The sequence below is a fragment of the Strigops habroptila genome, chromosome 11, assembly GCF_004027225.2.
Source record: "Strigops habroptila isolate Jane chromosome 11, bStrHab1.2.pri, whole genome shotgun sequence".
Classification (NCBI taxonomy): Eukaryota; Metazoa; Chordata; class Aves; order Psittaciformes; family Psittacidae; genus Strigops; species Strigops habroptila.
Window position 1 is genome coordinate 2,042,240 of NC_046360.1, and position 23,178 is coordinate 2,065,417.

At 44.2% G+C, this 23,178-nt stretch overlaps 2 protein-coding genes across 4 annotated transcripts in view; both read right to left on the minus strand.

Annotated features, from left to right (window-relative positions):
• Window positions 1–90: 90 nt before the first annotated feature.
• On the minus strand, window positions 91–8,094 carry LOC115614756 (disintegrin and metalloproteinase domain-containing protein 9-like). Of its 2 annotated transcripts, none has more exons than XM_030502051.1 (3): window positions 8,048–8,094; window positions 7,619–7,716; window positions 91–2,871 (listed from the first exon to the last, which is right to left on the minus strand). In XM_030502051.1, exons 2-3 carry the CDS (start codon window positions 7,650–7,652, stop codon window positions 596–598), a joined length of 2,310 nt encoding a protein of 769 aa, XP_030357911.1. In that variant the 5' UTR covers window positions 7,653–7,716; window positions 8,048–8,094; the 3' UTR covers window positions 91–595. The 2 variants fall into 2 exon arrangements, with proteins under 2 accessions (XP_030357911.1, XP_030357910.1); XM_030502050.1 differs by having other exon boundaries at window positions 7,985–8,065.
• MAPKAPK5 (MAPK activated protein kinase 5) overlaps window positions 7,903–23,178 on the minus strand; it is a 21,941-nt gene continuing 6,665 nt past the window's right edge. The window contains exons 4-14 of one of the 2 annotated variants that reach the window (XM_030502059.1): window positions 22,184–22,281; window positions 20,608–20,716; window positions 17,925–18,014; window positions 17,202–17,297; window positions 15,878–15,958; window positions 12,746–12,933; window positions 10,339–10,459; window positions 9,919–10,049; window positions 9,268–9,383; window positions 8,834–8,938; window positions 7,903–8,094 (exon numbers count right to left, since the gene is read on the minus strand). In XM_030502059.1, the coding sequence (XP_030357919.1) occupies window positions 8,000–8,094; window positions 8,834–8,938; window positions 9,268–9,383; window positions 9,919–10,049; window positions 10,339–10,459; window positions 12,746–12,933; window positions 15,878–15,958; window positions 17,202–17,297; window positions 17,925–18,014; window positions 20,608–20,716; window positions 22,184–22,281 (1,230 nt within the window). In that variant the 3' untranslated portion in view covers window positions 7,903–7,999. Of the gene's footprint in view, window positions 8,095–8,833; window positions 8,939–9,261; window positions 9,384–9,918; window positions 10,050–10,338; window positions 10,460–12,745; window positions 12,934–15,877; window positions 15,959–17,201; window positions 17,298–17,924; window positions 18,015–20,607; window positions 20,717–22,183; window positions 22,282–23,178 lie in introns of both variants that reach the window. The other variant, XM_030502058.1, reaches the window with a different exon arrangement.

Below are 23,178 nucleotides of genomic sequence, written 5' to 3' on the forward strand. Positions count from 1 at the left end.
AAAGGAAGAGCTCAGGTACATCCAGGATGGGCTCAAAGGTGGGCACTCTGCCTGGGATTCGAGCTCAGGAGGTGGTGTGAAGTTAAGGGTCTATAGTTAAGACTATAGGATGTGAAGTTAAGGTTCTATACAGTGGTGTGGGCAGTTTGAACCCCTTCCTCTGAGCCATAGTAGAAGGTCTGTGACCCAGAAGTTTCTTTACTCAGAGGGAAGAGCAGATGTCCTTGAGGATGGCATATTTAGTGGAGAGGGGGGCTCACTGCTGCAGACCCTCATGCTCTGGGCTGGGAGACAACTGTCACTCTTGCCTTGCAAAAGGCTTTGCATCAGCCATCCCCGCGTTTATCTTGCTCAGCCTGTGTCTGTCAGTGTAAACCAGCAGGCAGACTTTTAATCTGAGCTCCCCTGTCATTTTTGTCAATGACTTGTCCTACAGAGCGAGGTCAAGCAAAACAATTTCATTTTGATATTGTACAGAATAAAAGCCAGCTCCCCTAACTACACTTGCATCTAAATCAATTTTAAATGTGTCCACCGCAGCTGGAATCTGAATCTGGTGACTGAGCCCAGCTTTCCACTGCTGCCATGTGAGCTCCTACACAGTACTTTCAGCCAGTTTTGAGCCATCTTCTTCCACCTCGTCACTAACATTGCCCTTAGAAGCCCATTTTTTAGCCCAAAAGGATCCAACATATGTCTGTAACGCTTGGGTTACTCCGAACTTTCTCGCATTCACAATGGCAACTGCTGCGAGCACCAGAACAGCAATAGTCATTCCAGTAATCCCCGAGAGCAACCTCCAAAGCCCGTGTTTAGTGACGGGTGCAGGCCCACTGTCAATGCTTCCTCCAAATCCAAGGTACTGGCAGTAGGGAGGTGCCCAGCCGTTGTCACAGTGGCAGTTCCCGTTAGTGTTGCAGACGCCTTTTCCTCTGCACGTTCTCTTGGCAGAACAGCGGGATGTCAAGTAGTTCCCCTCGGGCACACACGTCCGGTTAATGCAGATCTTCTTCTCACCGCACTGCATGCCATCCTTAACAAGTCCAGGATCCAGAATGTCCACACCCAAGTGGTAGTCTGTGCCCCAGCACCAGGTATCACCCACCGGGGTTTGGATGACGGTTGTGTGATCTTCCAGCCGAGGCAGACGTCTCACGTTCACACACTGCATCCTCCCACACAGGACATTCTCTAGCTTGCATTTCTGAAAGCTGACATCTGCCCCATCTCCCCGGCAATTGCCAAACCGATCCCCTTTCATGTTCAGCTCCTGGAAGCATGACAGCGGAGCAGGCTTTGCTTCCTTACCGAAGATACTCATACACTGTAACGTGGGAGATTGGCATTTGCCTGAGTAACAGTACCCGTCCTCAGCACACACAGTCCCGTCTTGCTTGGCCACATCTGCTGGGCAATGCTCAGATGTCCCGTTGCAATACTCAGGCAAGTCACACGGTCCAACACTCTCCCTACACACTTCTCCTTCTGGAAGAGGTTTGCAATTCCTACAGCAGCGTCCAGAAGTGCAAAGGGCTCCCTTTCTCTGACAGGCAATGTCACAACAAGGGTCTGATTTACACATTTCCCCAGGCCTCAGGACACGATTCTTGCAGCGCCTCAGTGCAGATGTCATTACTGATTCTGGGACGTTATTAAGGCAGAATCCTCGCCCTGATGATATGAAATCAAAATAGTGCCTTTTGCTGCAGTTGCTGAATTGATAGTTCACCGTGCCGTTCACGCTCATGATGCATTTAGAGCTGTTTCCACACGTGCAGTATCTGTGGTCATGCGCCATGCCAAGGGCATACCCTAACGCACGAGCGACGCTGACCGCAGTGTCCATGTAGGGCTGTTTGGCAAATGACACAACAGCAGAGGCCCGTTTTTTATCACAAGCACTGCCGAGGTTGGACTTGCCACTCACATGCAATCCGCCTGTACCGTGACCAAAGTCCATCGAGGCAAACAGACACCCCACGTCATGCGTGGCGTACTTAAGACTTTGCTTCCGCCAATGATTAAAGTCATAAAGGACCTTGTTTATGCTTTTGGTAATACTGATAGGGTTCTTCTCCACCCAAATCTCTAGCGCAGTTATCGTAACACGAAGGTGGAAAGAATTAAACATCCCATCCACCAGATTGATTATTTCAATAACTTCCAGTGTCACATTAGTTATACTTCTGCCAAAGGCATCAAAACCTTCCTTGTCCACCACAATGAAGAGCTCCATATACCGTACGTGTGTCCGGAGCTGGAACTGCCCTTCTGCCTCCGTGCTAGGACGTGGAAACCGTTGACGTTCAATGGGCGTATCGTATATGTACATGGTTCCAGGAACCGCCGTGTCCCTCCGCAGCAGAAGATGCTGACCCTTGGTGGCACCTGGCAGGGGCTCAATGCTGTAGCTTGAGTTTCCAAACTGCAGCAGTCCTCTGAGGCCAGAGCAGACAGTGACAGTCACCCCAGAGTTCGGGATGCCTTCCACGTAGCCATCGTAATAGCAGTGCTCTGGCACATGGGGCTGCCTGGCCTTCATTTTCCCGTGGGAGTCACGAGCGAATACAGGGAAGTTTTTTATTATCAAGTCTTTCTGCCTGAGGCGAATCGTGTAAGTTATCCCCTGAATGTTGATGACATAGGACACTTCCTCCTGGCTGCCTTTCCCTGCATTGGGAGCAACTTTCCTTGGAATGACTATCTCGTAGACTGCGTAGTCCCAGGTGCTCTGGGGGTTGCAGTCTGCGCAGGGCAGCAGGAGCCCCTGCAGCAGGAAGGAGAGGCCCAGGCCGAGGAGGAGAACGCCTCTGCCCATTGGGGTGCAACTTGGCTGTGTCCAGCTTGGAGCCATGGTCACTCCCTCCCTGGCTGGAGGAAAGGGTAGAAAATACAGATGATGAGACATCAGAAAAGCTGCTTTTAACTCAGCAACAAAGATCCCTTCTCACCACCTTCCCTCAGGATCTGTTCTCTTCTCCCCGCTCAGCCCGCAGCCAGGCTCAAGCCCTTCATCCAACGTGTCTTTTCTTAGCTCTTCCTCAGCTATCTGTCCACCAGAGAGGTAGGACACAGCGGGAGGCAGCCAGCCTGCCATCCAACTGCAACAGAGTGAAGCAGCATAGGGAAAGACCTGGCACAGGGTGGGAAGCCAGGGGAGAGCTGCCCTTGGGGCCGGAATGGAAGGGCCAGGGGAGCAACCGTTTCTGCAGCCCCCTTCAAACACAAACATTCCATGGGGAGGGTGGCACCTGCGCCCTGGTACAGGCAGGAGCACCAGGACACTAAATATGCCCTGTCTTATCACTAAGAGCCTGCTGCACCCTACTTGGGCTGACCCCATTTGCTGAGAGCAAGATGAGCCAGTGCTGCTACAGCAATTTGTTTAAAAGGGGATTAAGGCTTCCTTAGTGGAAAGTGATGGGAGATTACCAGGGAAACAATGATCTGGTTGCTAATGGGACCTTCAGCTGCAGCAGCGAGAGCCTTCAGTGGCTGCTGACAGATACCCTTGCAGGGCTCCTCACTCGGCTGAACGCACCACTGAGTGTTTTAATTATTGAGGGGAGTTTTGTTGCTGGAAAAGGAGCAGCATTCTTTGGGGGTAAGGGAGTCTTTCTTGTGCCACTTCTACAGAGCTCGTGCAGCTGGTTTGGCTGCCTTAAGTATTCCCAGGAAATTGCTCTTTGACTCCCCTTCCCAAAGCTACAGATGCTCTGAGGGTCACTGACTCTCCAAGGCACTATTAACTCCTTAAAGGTACCAAGCAGGCGGATGTTAACTCCTACAAGGAAGGGGCACTCACAGCTGTCCCACTGCCTCTTTTCTGTGCCACTTTTGTTCCAAAATGTTCATGTGACAAAGGACTGTCTGGTTGCTGCCAACAAGCCAGCCAAACCATGCTTGAGAGGAATAGAAGTATTCCCAGAGCCAGGAAGCATATAGTGCCATGCTTGGTGGCACAAGTCTGACTGCCTAAGAGGTGAGGAGAACCCCAGCACTCTCCAGCAAAGTGCACCGCCAGCCTGAGCAAAGGCCAACCCATTTCTCACCTCCTGGTGACTCCCCAGCTGCTGCTCCTGCCCCAAGTCCCTGCAGGGCTCCTGCTTCAGCCACCTGCAGTGAAACCAGCACCCTGCAATGATATTCATCCTGAAGAAATAGGTTCCTGGCTCCTGCCCCAAAGAACACGCTGGGCAGGATGGAGGAGCTGTTATACCTGACAGGGGAAATGTCACGGAACACAGAACAAGTCATCCCTCCCTTCCCTGGCTGCCCAAAGTCATCACTACAAGATAAATCCTACAGACCTGGCGGGGTTCACTGCTAGCACTGGGCATGTACTGCTGCCATCTAATGGAAAACAGTGTGGAAAAAGAGGCATTTCAGGTTATGTTGCCAGGCAGAGAACACTATTTCTAGGGCTTTTTCCAACTCATGCTGTCAGTCATTCTTTCATCTGAAAGCCTCACAGCAACTCCTGCAAAATACAAAGGAAAATGCTTATTCACATTAGTAAGGCAGGAGGGATGGGGAACTAGAAGGTGCTGTTCCCTCCAGGCCATGGCTCTCCTTCCCCTTCTGTACCACAGGGACTTGGGAACCAAACAAAAGCAGCCAGTAACTTTTAAGTTTAGTAAAATCATTTATATACACCGATGCGTAATATTTACAATATAATACTGATCCAAAATAAACTAACATATTACAGATAACACTGAAAAGGAGAAATGAAAACATTTTAACACACGGAAGTTCAACATGGCGGACGAGGACAGACTCGGGTTTCCAAATTAAAACCTGTAGTGACAGCAAAACTTTGACATGTTGCTATTTCCAATCGAAAACTTTCACCTAGTCAAGTTCTTCTAACTCTTTAATACATACATATAGCTTCAAATAATCAAGTCACAGGAGAAGTCAGATATACAGAAAATTTTGGAAAGGTCAAATGATTTCAGAGATTTTTCTTTTAAATTAAATGCTAAACCCAACCAAAACCAACCCAACCTACAGCTTTCCCATACCCTTTTAGTGTCTGTACAAAGAATGTCTTCTTTGATCCCACACAACCCTTCCATCTCAAGATATTTACAATATTCACAGTCTGCTATAAAGGATCAGTAGATTTATCACCAGGTAAAACCTCACGGAATCAGGACAAGGTATCTTGCATTTATGTCAACTGAAAAACAAACACCACCACGGGAAGGAGAAAGTAAAATCCTACTTTCAAATATATAAAAGAATCCATTAAAGTGTAATTTTGAAATGTAAAACCAGAACTTTTTAAAGAGGGAAATTAAAAAAAAAAAAAAAAAAAAAAAAAAATCAACCTTATCATAAAAATAAAACCATTTGACCTTGACTCTTCAAACTGATTTCTTGATCTGTCCCTCCCTACCTCCATTTTCAACCAGGCCGTTCTTATTCACCACAGACAATAGAATCTATAGTAAATCCATGAAAAGCAGTTCCTTATCACAGAAGCCCTTAGAAACTTGACTTCCCTCCAGACACCAGAACGCTTTGCAGTCAGTCACAAACGCACCCACCTCACTATCAGCAGCTTGGAATGATCCTGTTGTGTCAGTTAAGGGACCATGAGGAGGAGGGACCCTCTAATGCAGTCGGATCCCACCTTCTCCGCCTGGATGTCAGCGAGCTGCAGTCACTCCAACGTGCTCCCTGCTGAAGGAGCCATCTCCTACAGACACAACAGCATTCAAGCATCTTTAACACTAAAGAACCCTGCAAGAGGTCCCAGTGTGTTACACCCGTGTCACAAGGTACTTGGATTGTATCCCTAGTCTCTGCTGACTGCACTGTGCAATGACCAGGAGAGCAGCTACAATCTGATCCATTTTTTCTGCTAACAAACAAGTTCTGGCTCCCAAGAAACTGCCCGAGTATTTTCCTCCTCGGAGGGCAGAGTTGAAGAGTGCTTTTGTAGGGAATTTTTTGCACTTCCATTCAAATGAAGATGATTTCCTTGTTCATTTCTCCATTTGCCATACTTAAAAGTTCCAATAGAATAAGATTTCTCAGAACAAACCCCATGGATTTCAAGTTAAAAAGGAAATTACCTATTGCATTTAAAGATTGTGTGGATGTTGACATGACCTAGAATTTAGGGCAAGGACAGAAATGCATATAATAGGGCCTGCAAACTTGCTGATACCACTAAGAACTGGCAAATACTCTTGTCTCTTGCTACTTCTCTACAGTTGTCATCGATATATATCAGTGCACAAATATTCCATGTAGTGTCAGAGGTACAATTGTGGCTTACACAAGAACTCCCTGTTTCCATCAGAGAAAAGTGATGGTTACATAGGGACTGTGGTTCTTACTCTGCAATAAATCAGGCATTGGAAAACTGTCAACAAGATTAAAAGAAAGCTGACACGGTGCTGACAAAGAACAGTGAATGAACTATCTATATCTCCTTCATGTAGAAAAACTAAGTTACTGCTTAGAAAATTTCATAGAAAGAGTCAGACACTGGTTTGCCATCCAAGCTAAAGGTTGCAAGGAAGTCTGGTATAGAAAAAAGACAACAAAGAACAAGGCTGGACTGCCATAAGAGCAAGGTGGGAGATTCATGGCTCAGGTTTGTAAACGTAAACCCAAAATTAATGAGCTATGAAATATAACAATAATGTTCAAGAGTCATTACTTAATAGCCCTGAATTGGCACTTCAGTCTGCAGACCAAACTCATTCAACGTCTGCACAGGTTTAGTACCAAAATATCTCTATAAAAAGCCTTCGACCGGTCTCAAAGGAAAGAAAAGCATCAGAAGGTAGAAAACTAGAAATATGTACAGATTCTTTTCATTTGTTTGTTTCATCAAGATTAAAAAAGCAGCTTTTGGAGCCAATGTTCCAGACTGGTGTAAGAATCTGCCCTGGTGGTCCAGGCAGCAAACGGATGTGTGCCAAGGAACAGCCCTGCATCTATTGCTCCCCAGGAGGAGCTCGAAGGCATCAAAGAGACGGGGAGCTTGGACTCCAGAGGGTGACACAGAGAAGGATCACCAGTGGATTCACACAGCAGCACTAAGACCCTTGCCAGGATGATCTCTTTCAAACGAGAGGACAAGGCTGAAACCAAGTGTTGGATCTTCTAGAAAGGAAAGAATGGAGTACACAGGTGGAACACAGACAATGTCTGATCTGGGGGTGAAGCAAATGAACCCCATACTTGGTTTTGTTTGTAGAAGATCCCTCCATGAAAATAAAAGTAACTTGTATGTAAGTAACTAGAACATTCTTCCGTTCTGCTGTTGAACAACATGATAAAAAGAGGAGTCTTGAGCTGAGTGGCCAATTCAGCCTTAAAAAAGGTCTGAGGAAGATGGAGAAGAAGAAAAAGTGGGCTAAGCCTTAAAGACGGTCTGAGGAAGATGAGGAAGAAGAAAAAGAGAGGGCTACTGATCAGAACTGAAATACAGCAAGCACACGGACTGAGGTGCCCTTGGCAAGGCCGAGCGCGGCTCTAGGGTCAGCTAGTGAAACAGGCGGCTATTTAGTTGCCTCTACAGAAAGACTTGGGATTTCGGTGCAAAGGGCAGCTATGAGGTTTGTGTTCTGCAGCACTTGCTTCAAGTACTTACTGAGCAGGGTGTTGAGAAACTGTGGCTGTCTCATTCACATACATAGTCATTGCAGCTGGCTGGACGTATAGCAGGTGGAAGGCAGCTTCTGCAACTGGCTATTAAGAAAAAGAATGGTCTTTAACAATATAATTTGCCCCGTTTGAAGGGGCCTCATGATTAACAGTACATAAGTGATTCATATATACCTCAAGGAACTGAGTTTTAAAAAAATATTACAGTACCAATGATTTTCTTTTTTGTATCTACAACTATACAGCATTTTCAAGCAGTATGGAAATTTAATGAAATAATTATGATTTATTAATTTACATAAAAATACTTTTTACAGTTAAAGAATAAATCTTAAATGGTAAAAAAAATAAGATTAAGAAGCTCCAGCTATTGAGAGTCATGGGAGTTTGTCTGCTCTTCGATAACTTGTTTTACTATTTCTGCCAGTTTTAGTCGATCCACTTTGTCTGTGAATCCTCTGCCTGCAAGGAAGAAGAACAGGACATCAGCTGGTGCTGCGTACAAGGAGGAAAGCAATTGTGGCTGGAGTTACACACTGACTGAACACAAAACTGCTTCACACAGAAAATTAGGAGAACATTTGCAAGGGAACGAGAATGAGTTATGATCTCTAGTTCCACTGAAAGAATTGAGCACTTAAAAACCTGAATTAAACCCAACCAAAACAGAATGAGGGAAAGGCACAACCAAGCCCTCATGAACCTGGCTGATGCCCCTGTTTCCTTTATATTCATCAGCATCTGCTCCCGGGGCTGACACCTTTGCCCCCCTGGCTTTGTCAGCACTCCCAAGGCAGCTGGCCTAGTTTAATTCCATTTCCCATCCAAAGCAAGCAGATGTGCTGACACAGATGAGGGCAGCAGCCTCCAGCAGAAAGAGGGTAATAAACAGCTGGAAGGAAACCAGCTGAAAAGTGCTAACGCAGTTTCTAAAGTGATGATCCACTTCTGCTGTTATGTTCCTACATGATTTGGTGCCTTTGAAAACTCTACCCTGAACCTCAAATAGAAATGTTACAGCAGAACTTTCTACCTCATTTCTAGAACACATGAGCTGGCTGAAAAAGAAAGAATGTCAAAATCTAAACCAGTCTGGCACAAGTTCAAGACATTTGGGGTTATTTCCATATAAGAAGGTTACTGCTGCCCCTCTTTCACCCAGCATCATCACCATTCTCCATGAAGAGGAGGAGTTCCTCACCGTTCCAGCTGAAGCTCTGAAGAGTGTCTCGCAGCAACTTACACTCTCGATTATACTTCCATGCCTCCTGCATCACTTCATTCAGCTTCTCATCTTCATTCTCTCCTATTGAGGAGACCAGAGATAAACAGGTTTGTCATTCTGCCTGTAAACACTTTGTGCAGTTATCCCTCCTCGCCTCACACAAACTAGGAAATCAGTTTGAAAGCAGACACTCCTGTTTGGAAGTTATTTTAACAGCTCTGCACGTCACTTTTGACACTAATATTATGCATGCACCAAAATTACAGTCCACAGACACCACTTTCCCCTCCAGACTGGCTAGGACAACAGGAATTCTATTTATCCTTCCTCACCACTGACACAAACTGATCTCGAGGCACAGCAAAATGTGTTAGGAATGTAACTTTTAAGATAAAAGTGGCAACCTTTACCAGCCTGTGGTAGAATGCACTGAGCAATCACATCTCTCAGCTTTTCCAGAGCCACATTGGAATCATTACTTCCATTCTCCGGGTCATGGATATAAACACCATCCTTTGGCTTAGTGCTGCAAAAGAACAAGGAGGAAACAATTACAATTTGAATGCATCTCAAGTCTGTTACTCATTGCATAACTGCACCAGTATAATGGTCTCTTTCACTCTCTGGAAAGCTGGGAATGGGAGCTAGATACAGTATTTATTATAACAATGTCCTATATTATGAGACCCCTTTAAATACAAAGAAAAATAAATATTCCTTTAAATTAACACAAGTAAGGGTAACCCTAATTGCATTATTCTATTTTTCAGATAAGTAACTCAAAGAGAAAGATTACCTGGCTTTTTCAGTAAATAAATGCCAGGATCAGTAAAAACTCTTGGAATTTTCTCCCAGTTTGCCTTACCTTACTCAATGTGACCCATCTTCCCATAAAGGATCTGTTTTGCTACCTGTATAACACAATAACACTATCCAACTCCTCACTGGCGTATCTTGGAAGACACACCACCTTGTGCAAGTATTACCTCACTCCAACTACCCACTTCAGCAGAAAGAGTGTGTCAACCAGATCAGGAATTCAGCAGCACGGTTACAATTACCCCAGTAATTTCCTTTTGCGCAGGATTGGGTTGTTGACGGAGTGAAGGGGTTTGAGACTGACTTTCAGGTCCTGGATCCTCATGTTCGCAAGCTGCTCTGCATGAGCCTGTTGTATCCCTGCAACCATTGCCTGCAATGAGGAGAGTAGCACTTAATGTTTTAATGAGCTTCTTTGTGAATGAAAGAATCCTATTTATTTCGGAGATGCACAACCACCATCAGGTTTACATTACGCAGATTTATAGCCCAAATTTCAAATGGAACCTTTCTGTTTTCTTACAGAGATCTCAGGCTCTCATTAAGGCAGAAGGGGAGCTCCTTATCTGCGTAACACCACACGAAAGGAAACACTCAAACCACCTCAGGGTTATCCAGCTCTTCTAACCAACATTCTTGATAAAATAAAATGTTGTTTAGACCTTGTCCATCATCATCTGGGCAGAGGGGAGGATGTTATCAAGTGCCTCAGTGGAGTTCAGCCAGGGATGGTCCAGCACACCTTCGATGGTCAGCCGTTCCTCAGGTTTGACCTTCAGTAGCCTGGGAGAGGAATCAGTCAGTCCATAAGGAGGTCTTTGATGATTTACAATGTGCTGCTCTGTCTGGAGTCAGAGCACTCAGCAATCTCTAAGAGTTAGAGGGGCTAAACAAGAAGCTCCTCCTAACAACTAAAACACTAAGCTGGCCCAAAAGCAGTCTGACTTTCCACCAACTTCACTGCCCCTTGCTGTGGTGATATTTTAACGCTATCACAGCTCATTCAGTTATATTGAGCAACTCAGTGTAAAGGAAAGGCACTGAGGGCCACTTTAGTAATACCTGTGTACTGCTGAACTCTACATTCATATCCTCCCAGATGGGCAAATTATCTCCCAGGTGAACTAGAAAAGATCCAGACCAAGACTCTCTGGAAATGCCCATCTAGAGCTCATCCATGTAACAGGCTATACTCACACCACAGACCCTGGGCGTGAAGTAAGGCAGAGTATCAAAGTTGGAAATGCATTTACTGAATTAACAGCTTTTACCATGCAACTCCTTAGCTTTTCTCCCCCTGCAAAACCATCAAGTAATGGCCACTTCGGCAGGCTACAGCACCTCAGAATAAGAAGGAACTTTGAGATCTCTGAAAACTCCATGGAATTAAATTTTACTAGAATAAAACCCTGCACAGAGATTTTGCTGATAAACTGATGTTCTCGTGATAATCACAACTGCTTAATAAAACCAGTAAAATCTCCCACAGAGTGCTGACAAGTTATCCCACCAGTTCAAATTAGAAACAGAACAACTTGATGAGTTCATCAGACAATATTCGAAATCAGCTTCCTGGCTGCAGAGCAGAGTTGTTCAATGTACCAAGAAAGTGGAAATAACTTGCACCAAATGTCAGCAGGACCACAGGCTAGCTCAGAAACCTCACTAGCAAGGCCATGCTGCCAAATAGGTCAGTTTTGATCCAAGGCACAAGACACATGCATTCCTTTCCTATAGGTTTTCAAAGTCCTAACCTATTATCAAAAGCACTCCAGCTTGTAAAGCTTGAGGTCAGAAATCAGCTCGACGTGCTTGAAAGGAAGCAGCTGCTTGAATGCCAAATATGACCTCCAGAAGCAAGACTCCATATGACTAGCAGCCTACATAAATAAAATGTAAATGTATCCAGAATTGTATGAAGTCTAAATGTATTCCTGCACCACAAACACAGATTCAGACTCACTGGCTGGAAAAGACAAGCAGGAAAGGGAGTCCTGATAACATTAGTGAGAGAATTAAGTGAACTGAATCCAAACAACATCATTCTGTGAGCTGAGTTTCATGGCCATTTTAAAAGACAATGAAACCTATTGAGTGTGGAGCTTCTGAGTGAGAATAAAGAGTTGACCTTGGTATAAATGGAAGTTTCACTGCAATGTAATCTGCAGTTTATTTGGTGAAAGGTTGTGGGCTCTCCTGCGCTGCCTGAAACAGGTCCCACCTCCCTTTCCAAACAATGTCAAGTCCTTGCAGATTTTACACTATGTCAGAGGAGACAGTGACAGTTTAAACGTATTTAACAGATTGATTTTTTTCCATTTATGTTGCTTTTATCCTTCCACTTCCTCTGCTGATCCAAGCAAAAGCAGAAAGTCCCTTGCCCATTTTAAAAAACAAGTGAGGTCAAGACCTAATCAGTGCCACATTCTCGCCTTCAAACAGGACCATGGGATCAGTCTTTGAAACACTTGCAACCCAGAGATGTGCATTGCATGATAAACAGTTCCCATCAGCATTTAGAGTAAAATACCAACGCAAAACCTTATCTCATATTCTGACACCTTGTGACAGAGCTTAACCTCCCTTTCCATGCCTCTCTCCTGACTCCTTTCTGACTGTGTATTACATGCACAGGGTTTTACAGGACAGATCTACCAGATCCTATTACACCACCTAAATGCTTCCTGAGTCTAACAGGAGTATAAGCATTATCATTGGAGATACGTGCCTAGAGAGCACTTGCAGATGTGGCAACCAGTTGCCTATATTGTTCTGAATCAAGGTCGTGTACTCATTCCCCTGAAAGACTAAACACACAATCGCACTCTAGCAGCTTCAGAGACAGGAGACAGCAAAAACCGAACACAACAATTAGGGAGGAAAAAGAGAGGGAAAGAAAAATATTTACCAGACTTCATTTGTGCTGAATATGACAGAAGGTTTTTGAGCTGCACGTGCTGCAGACAATCCCCCCGCCTTTGGAAAAATAAGCCCTTTGTGATAACTCAATTCCAAGTGATTTTCCAGTTTAATATAAGAGCAATACAACATTTTCCTCAACTGACTCACTTTCGCACAATGTCTTTCGCCATTTCTGAGATCTGGCTCCACTCTTCCTCTGGAAATTCAAAACTTCCTGTCATGATCTTTTTCCGCATGTCCTTTGGAATTGTCCGACTGTGGTGTTTGGAGTAAAACGGAGGGTATCCACACAGCATCACGTAAATAATGACACCCAGGGACCACAAGTCACAGCTCTGAAAGCAAGGAAATGATCACTTTGGGGCACAGTTTGCAGCAAGCAGTGGTGTAGCTACATTAAAAGCTCTATGTGATACCCTAAGAAAACAGAAACACAGCTCAGCCTCCTCCTGAAGGTCCATCTGAGGACCTTCATGGGTAAATACAGCAAACAGGTAAGCACAAGCTAACTCCACGCTGCCAAGCTAAACTACTTCCAGCACCCAAAAGTAGCTTGTTTACAGAACTCCTGTAACGCTGTGCTGTGCAATGGCAAATTGCATGGAAACAGCCAGTGCGTCAGCAAGCTGCACATTTAGTACCTCTCTCAGGATCCTTCAATCCTACTCTCTCAATATCAGCACATAAACCAGAATACAGACATTTCTGAGAATGTGAGACTAAAAAAAGAAACACCACCAAACAAATGAGCTAGCAGAGCTGTCTGTAGTGAAAAACACACATCCTGGAAGCCAGGATGTGGATAAGCTTCAGAAAGGCAGGAGCAGTATTTCAGGCTGTGCTCCCCCCTGTCCTCCCACTCCAGCCTGGAGCTTCCTCCCCTGCCCTTGCAATAGTGCTCCTGCTGGTGTGATACACACCAAGTTCATCCAGGAGGTGGATCCAGCCAAACACAGCCCAGTGAAGAAGCTGAAAGCCACATCTATTCCCCATCTGGATCACGTGTGGATGCTGATAACAAAAGAAACTCCAAGGAGTTACCCCCATACATATGCTTTTCAGGAAGTTAAGCCAATCTCAGATGGCTCCAGAAGTCTGAATTTCTATTTAGGTACCTAAATTCTCATCATTTTTCCACTGACCAGAAATAAGTTCTAATTAAATCAATGGGACTTAAGGCATGTAAGTAGGAAACATATGTCTAAATACTTCATGGATATGGTTCTCAGATTCTATCTCTCAAGAGTCAAACCCCTCCAGCCATGACATACACACTCAAATTTGATCCAATACACACACAACGTAATAAAAACACTCAGGAATCAAAGATGGGGGTTATTTTTCCTCCAATTTAAATCTATGGGAGAACATTTCTGGTCATGAAGGTGGATCACAGGCATTTCCACCCAGGCTCAGAGTGGCTGTGGAAGGACAGTGTACCTGGAGTTTAGCACAGTCTATTTTGGGGAACCAGAGTTTGCCAGATGCTGCCTTTGCAGTGAGTCACACTTGGCAAGGTAAGAATGAGGCCACTTCTTCCAGCAGCCTGTCCAGTTAGTGCCACCATGGCCGAAAGCAGTTCAGAGTAACTGATCAATTCTTTAAATGAAACATGAAAACAAAATCACTGTATCATATTATACATTCCAGACCCTCCTCAGTATGTGAGTCAACTCCAGTAACTGTTTTCAAGGTTCTTCTATTCTGTACAAGAACATGACCCATATTTTGCTTCAGGTGCCATGGCCAGAGCTCTTTGGTTCATTAAAAGAACAAAACAGCTGCCGAACTGTTACCAAAAAGAACAATGACCAACCACTTCGAGGTGTCTCTGGAACTGCATCTACTTCCTTGGAGAGGGCTGTTACTGGAGAGTAAATCTGCTTCAATCTCCAATTCTTGACCCTGCCTCGAGACTTTCAATATCTATAAAAACAACTTTCCCTGTGACTGGGGTTCACACAAGAGAGAGCAGAAGAAACTCTGCATTGAGAAGACTACCGGAACCTGCCTGAGAACTCTTCTCATAAGAAGTGTCTGGCTTCAATTATCAATCAGTTCCTCCACTACCATAACCCTGAAGAAGGCAGATTCATGAATAGGAAACCCTAAACAACAGGTCTTTGCTTTAGCTCTCTTCAGAAGGCTACTACTAAAACATAACACTATATATCAAACTACCGCCTATAGCACGTGGTGGGTTAAACAACCATTCCTGGAAGCAGTGTAGATACTTAGCCCTGCAATCAGAAACCAGCTAACTTTAACCAAAACTGACACTCTGGAACAACACTCAGTGGTTCAAACACTGCTCAGCCAGCAGGGGACAGGGATGATAAGATGGAGGAAAATGTTTTGGGATGACCAGAAAGGAGTACAGCCTTTCAGGACACTTTCTGTCATAGCTCTGCCAAGATTATTGCAGCATTTGTTATTGCCCATGGCCACTGCTACAGACAACACAGCACACTACTGGTCAGTTTACACAAGATCCCTAATACAGACAAGGTACCACCAGAGCTGCCTGAACAAGATACCCCAAAATAGTGCTTTGCACATCCAGAAACTCTGGCTGACAGCAGGGAAGAGGTTTCCTTTGAGCCAACCTCTTGTGGAGGTGAAAGAACTTCCCTCGCGGTCACACTCCAGCAGAATCATTCTGCTCTCTCCAAAATCTTGTTAATACGTAGCGCTCCTTTAACAGCGCTTGTGGATTTCCCTTTAATTAAAGGAACATTAATTAAGCTGGGACCAAGTGTGCCTTTCATTATTCACTCTATCAGAAGGAACACAGAGCTAGCAGCGCCTTGTAGCGTGTCACTTCTAAACAGAGAAAGACAACTGCACGGACCATTATCTTCTAATTTGCCCATTCAAGTGAATGAAACCTGGTCTGAACCTAACACACTGAAGGAAGAAATACCACTGTCTGCCTGGTCACTCCTTTTAGGAAAGCCAAAGGAACCACACTTCTGAGAAATACAACCCTAAAGATACTACTTCCTAAGACATGTACACAAAGCAGCAAGCAACATGACATCTCCCTACTGTTCCCTGCAGATCATGCTTTTTACTCCATGTGAGGCTAGTTAGATGTATTCCTGAGATCAGAACAACTTTATTGCTCCTGCCCATTAGTGTGCAATTTTAGAGCAATAAAGTTTATTGCCTTAGGTGATAAACCATGTCTATAGACTGCTCCTACAGCAGAAACATTGGTGGGGCTGGGAAGACATTGTGCTTTAAAGACATTGACTTGTGGCCAGTTTCACAGCTTACCTTGTTGTAAGTGTAAGGTGTTGGAGAGGTGGGGATAATACCAGATTTTTCTTTCTGATGCCGTCTTTGTGCCTCCAATACCTGTTGCCATGAGAGGAAAAACAGAAAAAATCCAAAATACATCTCATCTACAGGCACCACAAACAGCAATGCCTATGCCAAAGATGCTCGATGCTTCTTCATTCAATGGACTTCTTCCAGCTACTGAAGACTCTGCCAAAATCAAGCTGTTCTTCCTAAGAAAGACTGGAACTTTCTACATGGGGAAAATCTCAGCTAAAATATTTTGCTGCTTTGGATGAAAACTCCAGTTTTCTGAATTAAAGCAAGTGCTCAGACCTCATTTGTTCAAAACCTCTAACACCTCCGTGCTTTGCGACTAGAACCTAAGGTCTGTTTGGAGGGTAACCTTAGCTCTAGAGATGTCCCTTTTTGCCTCTCCCATGAACAAATCACATCGAATTTGTCCCTTGCTGATCAAATCTGTGTTTCTACAAAAATCTCAGTTTAAATACACTTGGGAAAAGCTTTCTGAGGGTTTGGTAGTTCACTTGTTTTCTAAACCCTGTCTGTGGCACACATGGCCCCTCACCAGCGGGCTCCAGCTGAGGAGGCATTTTCAGGGCACTCAGCTGTGGCCGCATGGTCTGATCTCTGCGATCTCCCTCCCTTGTCATTAAAGGCTGCCGACATGCCCAGTATTGCAGTTAGACATTTAACTGCAGTTTTCCTTTCATTTTCTTCAGGACTCCAACACAAAGCACAAAAGAGAGTGGGGAAAACAGCACTGCAAAACCCAGCCTGCTGTAATGATAGATTATGTCTCAATGCACACTGACAAAGGGGGCAAGCCAAGGTGAACAGGTAACCCTCTGGCACTGCCCTCTCGAGCAATTGCCTTTACAGAACCTTTTTGTTTCAGTGTAGTCTCTTTTAATGTCATCTTAAACAGGCCTGAGCTGGAAGAAGGATTGCAAAGCAGGGACTTCTCCAAACCAGCTGCTTTAATGCAGTTAAAGGCTAATTGTCCTAATCCTGGAGCAGTCTCACTAGTGGGATTCGGGCCTGGGCAAGTTAGGAGGCACCAGCAATCAGTCAGTGCTAAGAACACAGTCTGGGAAATCTGCCTCACAATCTCCTGCTGCAATCAATAGATCACTGTGACACTCCACCTTTGAAGGTGGCTACTATACAATTACTCAAGATTCCTGTGCCCAGAAGCCCTTAAGAGGACAGCAAAGGCTTTTAAAATGACATGGTTATGGAGACACAGGCAATAAAGATCATGATTCCCTTTTAGCCTAGAACTGTAATCGTTTGTTACCTGAGGTGCTACGTAATACGGAGTGAACTGTGGTGTCATCAAGTCACCTTGGTCTACTTTGGCAAATCCAAAGTCACATAATTTAACAGGAGCATCCTGAAACAAGAAGAGGCTTCATTACAAAAATCTCATTGTATCAGCTTTTCTAATACATATTTCTCACCCTGTACTCACCTTACCTTTGCCACGTGTACTCCTCTATTGTATTTATACCCTCACCATTCCACAGAGCAGCTAAAAGATCATGAACTGATCTTTGAAACAATCATTTTTGTTTTCCTGGGTGCTCTGGGTCCAAAGCTGGGTCCAATACTTAAATACTCTCAGATTTGGAAAGCACATTGTAGGGGGGTCACTGCCTACGCGGGGTGGTTATGAGCAGAAGAATGAAAAGGGCAAGAGCTTGGATATGTTGAAGCGTCTAAAAAGTATGTCAGAACATCCTGACAGCACCCAGGGAGCAAATGTGGCAGAGTGGATCTTCTCCTCAGCAAAACAGGATTCTATGTTGGGGTGGAGAACCTGAGCCGTATTTAACAGCAGCAGCAGCACAGACTGTACTCCAAACAGATCAGAGTACGGAAAAGCACAAAGCCAAAAAAGCTCCTTAATTTTTGTCACCAAAACATTGCACTGATGTCATTTTGCAACTATTCTGAAAATCACCATGGAGCCATTTTACAGAATTCAGCAGGAAAAAAGAACACCAAGTCTTCATCTTACCAGAGAGTTATCCTTGAAGAGGAGATTCTCAGGCTTGAGGTCTCTATGTGCAATGTTTAGTGAGTGGCAATGCTGCAAAGCCAAAGCTATCTGAAAAAGGGCACAATAAATCAACCACAATTACAGAACTCCTCCTTTAGCCTGGACAGTCATTTTAGCTTTAAAAAAGGACATTGCAAACATAGCTTAGAAGCCAAATGTTTCTCACTCCACTTGGGTACAATTCTGAGTTAAGACAAGCCTGGCTATACTGCACAACGGTGCAGGAGAGCCATGACTGGGAAATGAAACCCACCACTCAAAGCAAACAGAAAATAAAAGCTAAGTTGTACTGGGCTTCCCAACCATCTCAGTTGGACTAACTCTGGGTATTATTAACCCCCCAGAAGTGAAACAGATCATGACAGTGTCCTTTCATATCCTGTGCTCGGCCTACAAGGTCACTACACTTGCCCACACGCTCTCCAGCAATTACATCTGTTTGACAGTGAGCAGCAAGTTCTTGCTTCAACATCTCAGTGAGTATTTTATCACATTTGTTAGTGACTTAAGTCAACATTCAGGCAGTTTTAATCTTTAATTCCTGATGGCACTGCCTGGAATCTGCTCATTTCATGGGATATCACACAGAAATGCATTACTTGATTCTTTCAAAGACAGCTTCTTACACTGCTGTGGTTTAGGAACCTGTAACCCAGCCAGGAAAGCTCTACAGACTGTACATTTAAAGTGCAATTCATTTAAAGACAAAGCATAAATACTTAAACAGCATTACTGAAAGTAAGGCAAAGCCACACAACCCTTATTTGAAAGTGTTCCCGTTTGCTTCTGTAGGATCCTACCCAAACACAGAGCCCTGAGTGAAGTGCTGAGTCCTTAGACTGCAAATTACCATGAGATGAGAACTTCACTGTTCACTTAGCTCAGAACCAAACACAAATACCTCCCCAGAGAAAAGGAGGTAGCTTTGAAACAAGTTTTTAAACTATTACTTGGTAAAAGAAACTAAGACCCAGTTCAAGACAATGATGAACCACCATTAGATGAAAGAATAAGACTTTAACATTGCTTTCAAACTTCATTTGTATAAACATTAAAGCAAAGAGTTACTTGGGATGTGAATAACCCAAGTGTACACACAGTCAGAATTCAAGTCAAAGTCTTGCCTTTTGGTATAGTTATAGAAGATTTTCCCAACATGTTAATCCTGGAGACTGCATTGCCAAAATCAAACAACCCAAATGACATGAAAACAAACTGTCAAGAGTAATTCTGCACTTCCACCTTATTTCTTTGTTGGATGACACCAAAAAGGGAACAGCACAATTAGCATTTCATTAGAAACCAGTCAAAGCACAAGACAGAAAAGTGAGATTAAATACTTTAGCTCTCTTTTTTTGCCTCAGTACCAAAGATTATCTCCCCAGCTTAGGGAGAAGCAAGCGATCAGGATGTGGATATATTCATAGAGCCATGTCAATTTACAACAAATGCTATAATATCTTGTCTCACATTTTCTTTCCTTTATTCACTGCAGTGATCACTGGTGTGGGAGCGAGACATTTACTGATTGGTATCTCCAGGATAGCTTCTCACCTACAGTTCATGCATCTTGCGTTTGGAATGCCAATGTAACCTCTGCAAGGAGCAAACAACGGCAACTCCAGCCCTCAGCTTCATGCCTGGTGCCAATTCCCATGCAGAAGAGCTCAGCCATTTTCATAGCTACATCCTTCTGCCTTGTGGTTCCTTACAGCAACCTGCTGGTCCTCTGCTGTAGCTCCCTAGAAAGGCTACCACAACACAGAGCCATCTTTCCTGCAACCCTCCCCCTAATCCAAGCTTTCTGACTGCACACCACAAGTCATCCAACAGCTTGGAAGTGAAAGGGAATGAGTTCACTCCAAACTGACACTTGGGATGAACCTCACGGAGGCCCTTCTGCTTCATCATCCTGCCTACTCTAGCAGGATATAATCTAGTCACACCAGACACACTGCTAAGCAAGAAAGAGCCTGATGGACACCAAAATCTCTAGTAATAAATCCCATGGAGGCTATAAAATACAACATTCAAGAGTGAGTTGTGTAGAGAAACGGAGAGGGAAAAATGACATTGGAACAAAGAGCACAGAAAACATGCACTAAAGCGGTACATTCCTCTTGTCATCTTCCATAAAACCAAATACAGAACCCAGCTTGAAAACCACTGGCCCAGGACACATGGATGTTATTGTCTGCTGCCCAGGAGGTGAGAGAAACACCAGGTCTGTGTCATGGCCAAGAGCGATTCTCAAACTGGAGCTCAGGAGCCGCACGGGGTCTGTGAGAGCTGTTGGAGGTAACACCTTCAAAACAACAGTGAGGGATACAGCAGGAAGGTTGTGCACGAGAAGAACCTTCTCAGGTGAAGGGTTCTGTAGACCAGGTTAGGAAAACCACTCCTAAAGACAGCAGAGACCCCAGGGTCCCAACCCAGAACAACCAGCCCACACCTTCAAATCCTTTGTTTCTATTAAAGCTTTGGCATTGTCAGGTTATAACAAAGCAGGCAATGATCATCGGATCAGAACTGAGGATTATTTTAGCTTCCTTTTTCCCCACCACCCCTCCTCACCCAAAAATTGTTAAATACTTTAGCCATTATCATTCATGGATTTGCTTATACATGGGGGTTGACTTGCCTGCTTTGTTACTTGGCTTGCTTGCTTCTCAGTAAAGTGCCGGTGCTGGCTGATTCTGTGAAATAGCTCTCCCCCTTCCATCATCTCCATTACAATTAGGAGCCGAGCCCTGTTCAAAAGCATTTCATTTTGTTATATTAAAAATAATCAAAAAAATAACAGAGTTGCTAAGCTAATAATGCATACTTCATATCTACTGACGCAGGCCGAAAGAGACACGTATACTCACTTCTCCTACAGTTGTTAGGGCTATTCTGGTTCTGTAATTTTGCCTTTAAGCATATAAGCTGCAGGATTTTCTAGCTCCTTGCACAATCTGACTCACTGATTGTCAGCCAGGAATCTACAGCTCCCTCTCCATGATGGGCTCCCACATCCAGCTGGAACAAACACCACGGACATGTCTACATGGATGCATTCAGACAGATACGTGCACGCTCCAACCATGCTTTCCACCAGCGAGCCAGTTTGGACCTGGAAGCCATTTAGACACATCTAAAGAATAATCCAGCAGGTAGAGTCTTGCATTAAACAGGCTGAACAGCTTCCAGGCTGGAGCTGGCTTAGAGCACAGCAGATACCTGCCTGCACCCATCCTTGCAGACGTGCCGACCTGCCACACTGTCTGCCTGGGCGCTGGAGACGGTCACGGCAACTTTGAAGCAAAAGGTTGAGGAATTATCTTTAATGCTTTTGAGTCTGGATACTCCGCTGTACCTCCCGATTTTAATTTACAGTTTTATTGCCATAATTAGGAAGGATAACGAATAGAAAGCGTGGAGATCAGGGCTGCTAGATCCTCAAGAAACTAACCCCTTGTTCTTCTTGCCACACAGCAAAATCAGATACATCAGAGACTAAGACAGGTCTCAGCTCTTTAATTCTCCCAGCTCTGATTTTTTTTTCTTCTCAACTAACACCCAATTAGAAGACAGTATTTTTACCCCAAATGATATTAAAGTATGAAAAATAATAAGCCTGCTTCATGTTTTGCTGTGTTCACTTTAAGGAGGACAATGTATTGAGAGTTTACAAGGCAGAACCTGGCATTTTTAGAAACAAGTCTTTCTTTATGTTTTTAATGAAGACTGGCACTCTGAGTTTCCCAGTGGTTCACAGGCATCACCATCATGTAAAAGGATCTCACTTGCTCTAGGTAGCAACAGAAGTCACAGCTCCAGTCCTGCTTTAACAGTGTTTTGAAAGCAGAAGGAGGCGCAAAGGTTACAATTCAATTCAGTTCAAGCTCCTAAAGCAGCATCAAAGCAGGACAGAAGCTAGAAGCTAATATACTGTCTCTGACAACGCAGGTATCACAGACTGAATCAATGAAACACCTAAAAAATGAAGATGTATTCAAAACCAGCAGTGAAGGATGCAAATTCATTTAAACACGCAAAGGTCTGGGCATTGAAAGGGTGAAAAGCAAGTGGTGCTTAGTCTGAAGTACAATATCATATCTGGAACCCACCAGAAACGTTCATTTTGGTCAAACAAAAACCAACCAGGCTCCACTATACCTTGGCCTAAACATGGAAAGCAAGCTGTGGGGATGAATCACCCTATGTAATCTTACCTTGGGCTGGATTCATGTGGGAACTGCACACTGTTAGCATAAACTTCAATAATTTGAACAATATTGGGATGTGTTGCACACATCATGTGCAGACGTACCTTGAAGAGAAGGGAAGAAACGTTACTGTACACAGAGACATGCACTTGGCCAGTTCTGCTCCTCCCTCTGCCCCCAAGACTGCAGCACACACGGGCCTGTGCGCTGCTACCCGTGCTCAGCACCACTCGCACCCAGTTTAAAGCTATTTACACCATAAGAAATGCCTACAAGAGTTTATAGCAATGGCCAACAGCCTTTATGCTGCTTAGACCGAGTAAGGCAGAAAGATCATAGATTGCCAACCTATTTGTTACAGACTATGGAACCAAACCCAGCAGAGCTCCAGAAAAAGCCCAATCTTTGATTTCTTTGGGGTTTGAAAATAAATATAAGGCTAGAACTGGTTTTAAAGTAGCAATAGAGATATGATTGAAACAAAAAAAATCAGGAGTAAAGCCTGAAATTCCATAATCTGGCTTCCTTTACGGAGCGATGACCTAGCACTTGCAACACATGAAACCTCATCTCCTGTTCCAACATTCTGAAACAGGAGATTTCCCCAGTTTAAAGCTACCTGGAACTGCTAAATCAAGCTGAGGTTTGATGCTCTTTGGAAACAGTGGGAATTTTAAATGAGAATTTGCTCAGTAACAAGAAATGGAAGTTGCCTAAACCTTGAGGACAATTAATGCTTCTTTCCTTTTCATGACAACTTGAATGACTGTCACGTCAATGTCATGTCACGTCATGCCAACTGACTGACAGTTTGGTACCTTGGCACGCCTCTTGCCAGCCACAGTAAGTCACAAAAAGCGTCAATGAGCTTCTTTAGGTTCTCATACACGGATAAACCCACACCATTTAGAGCACAACTTGAAGCATTCTTGGCAGTTCTTAGAGTAGTGACATCCAGGAGTGAGATGTACAGAAACAGAATTCATTCTGAACTATTCATA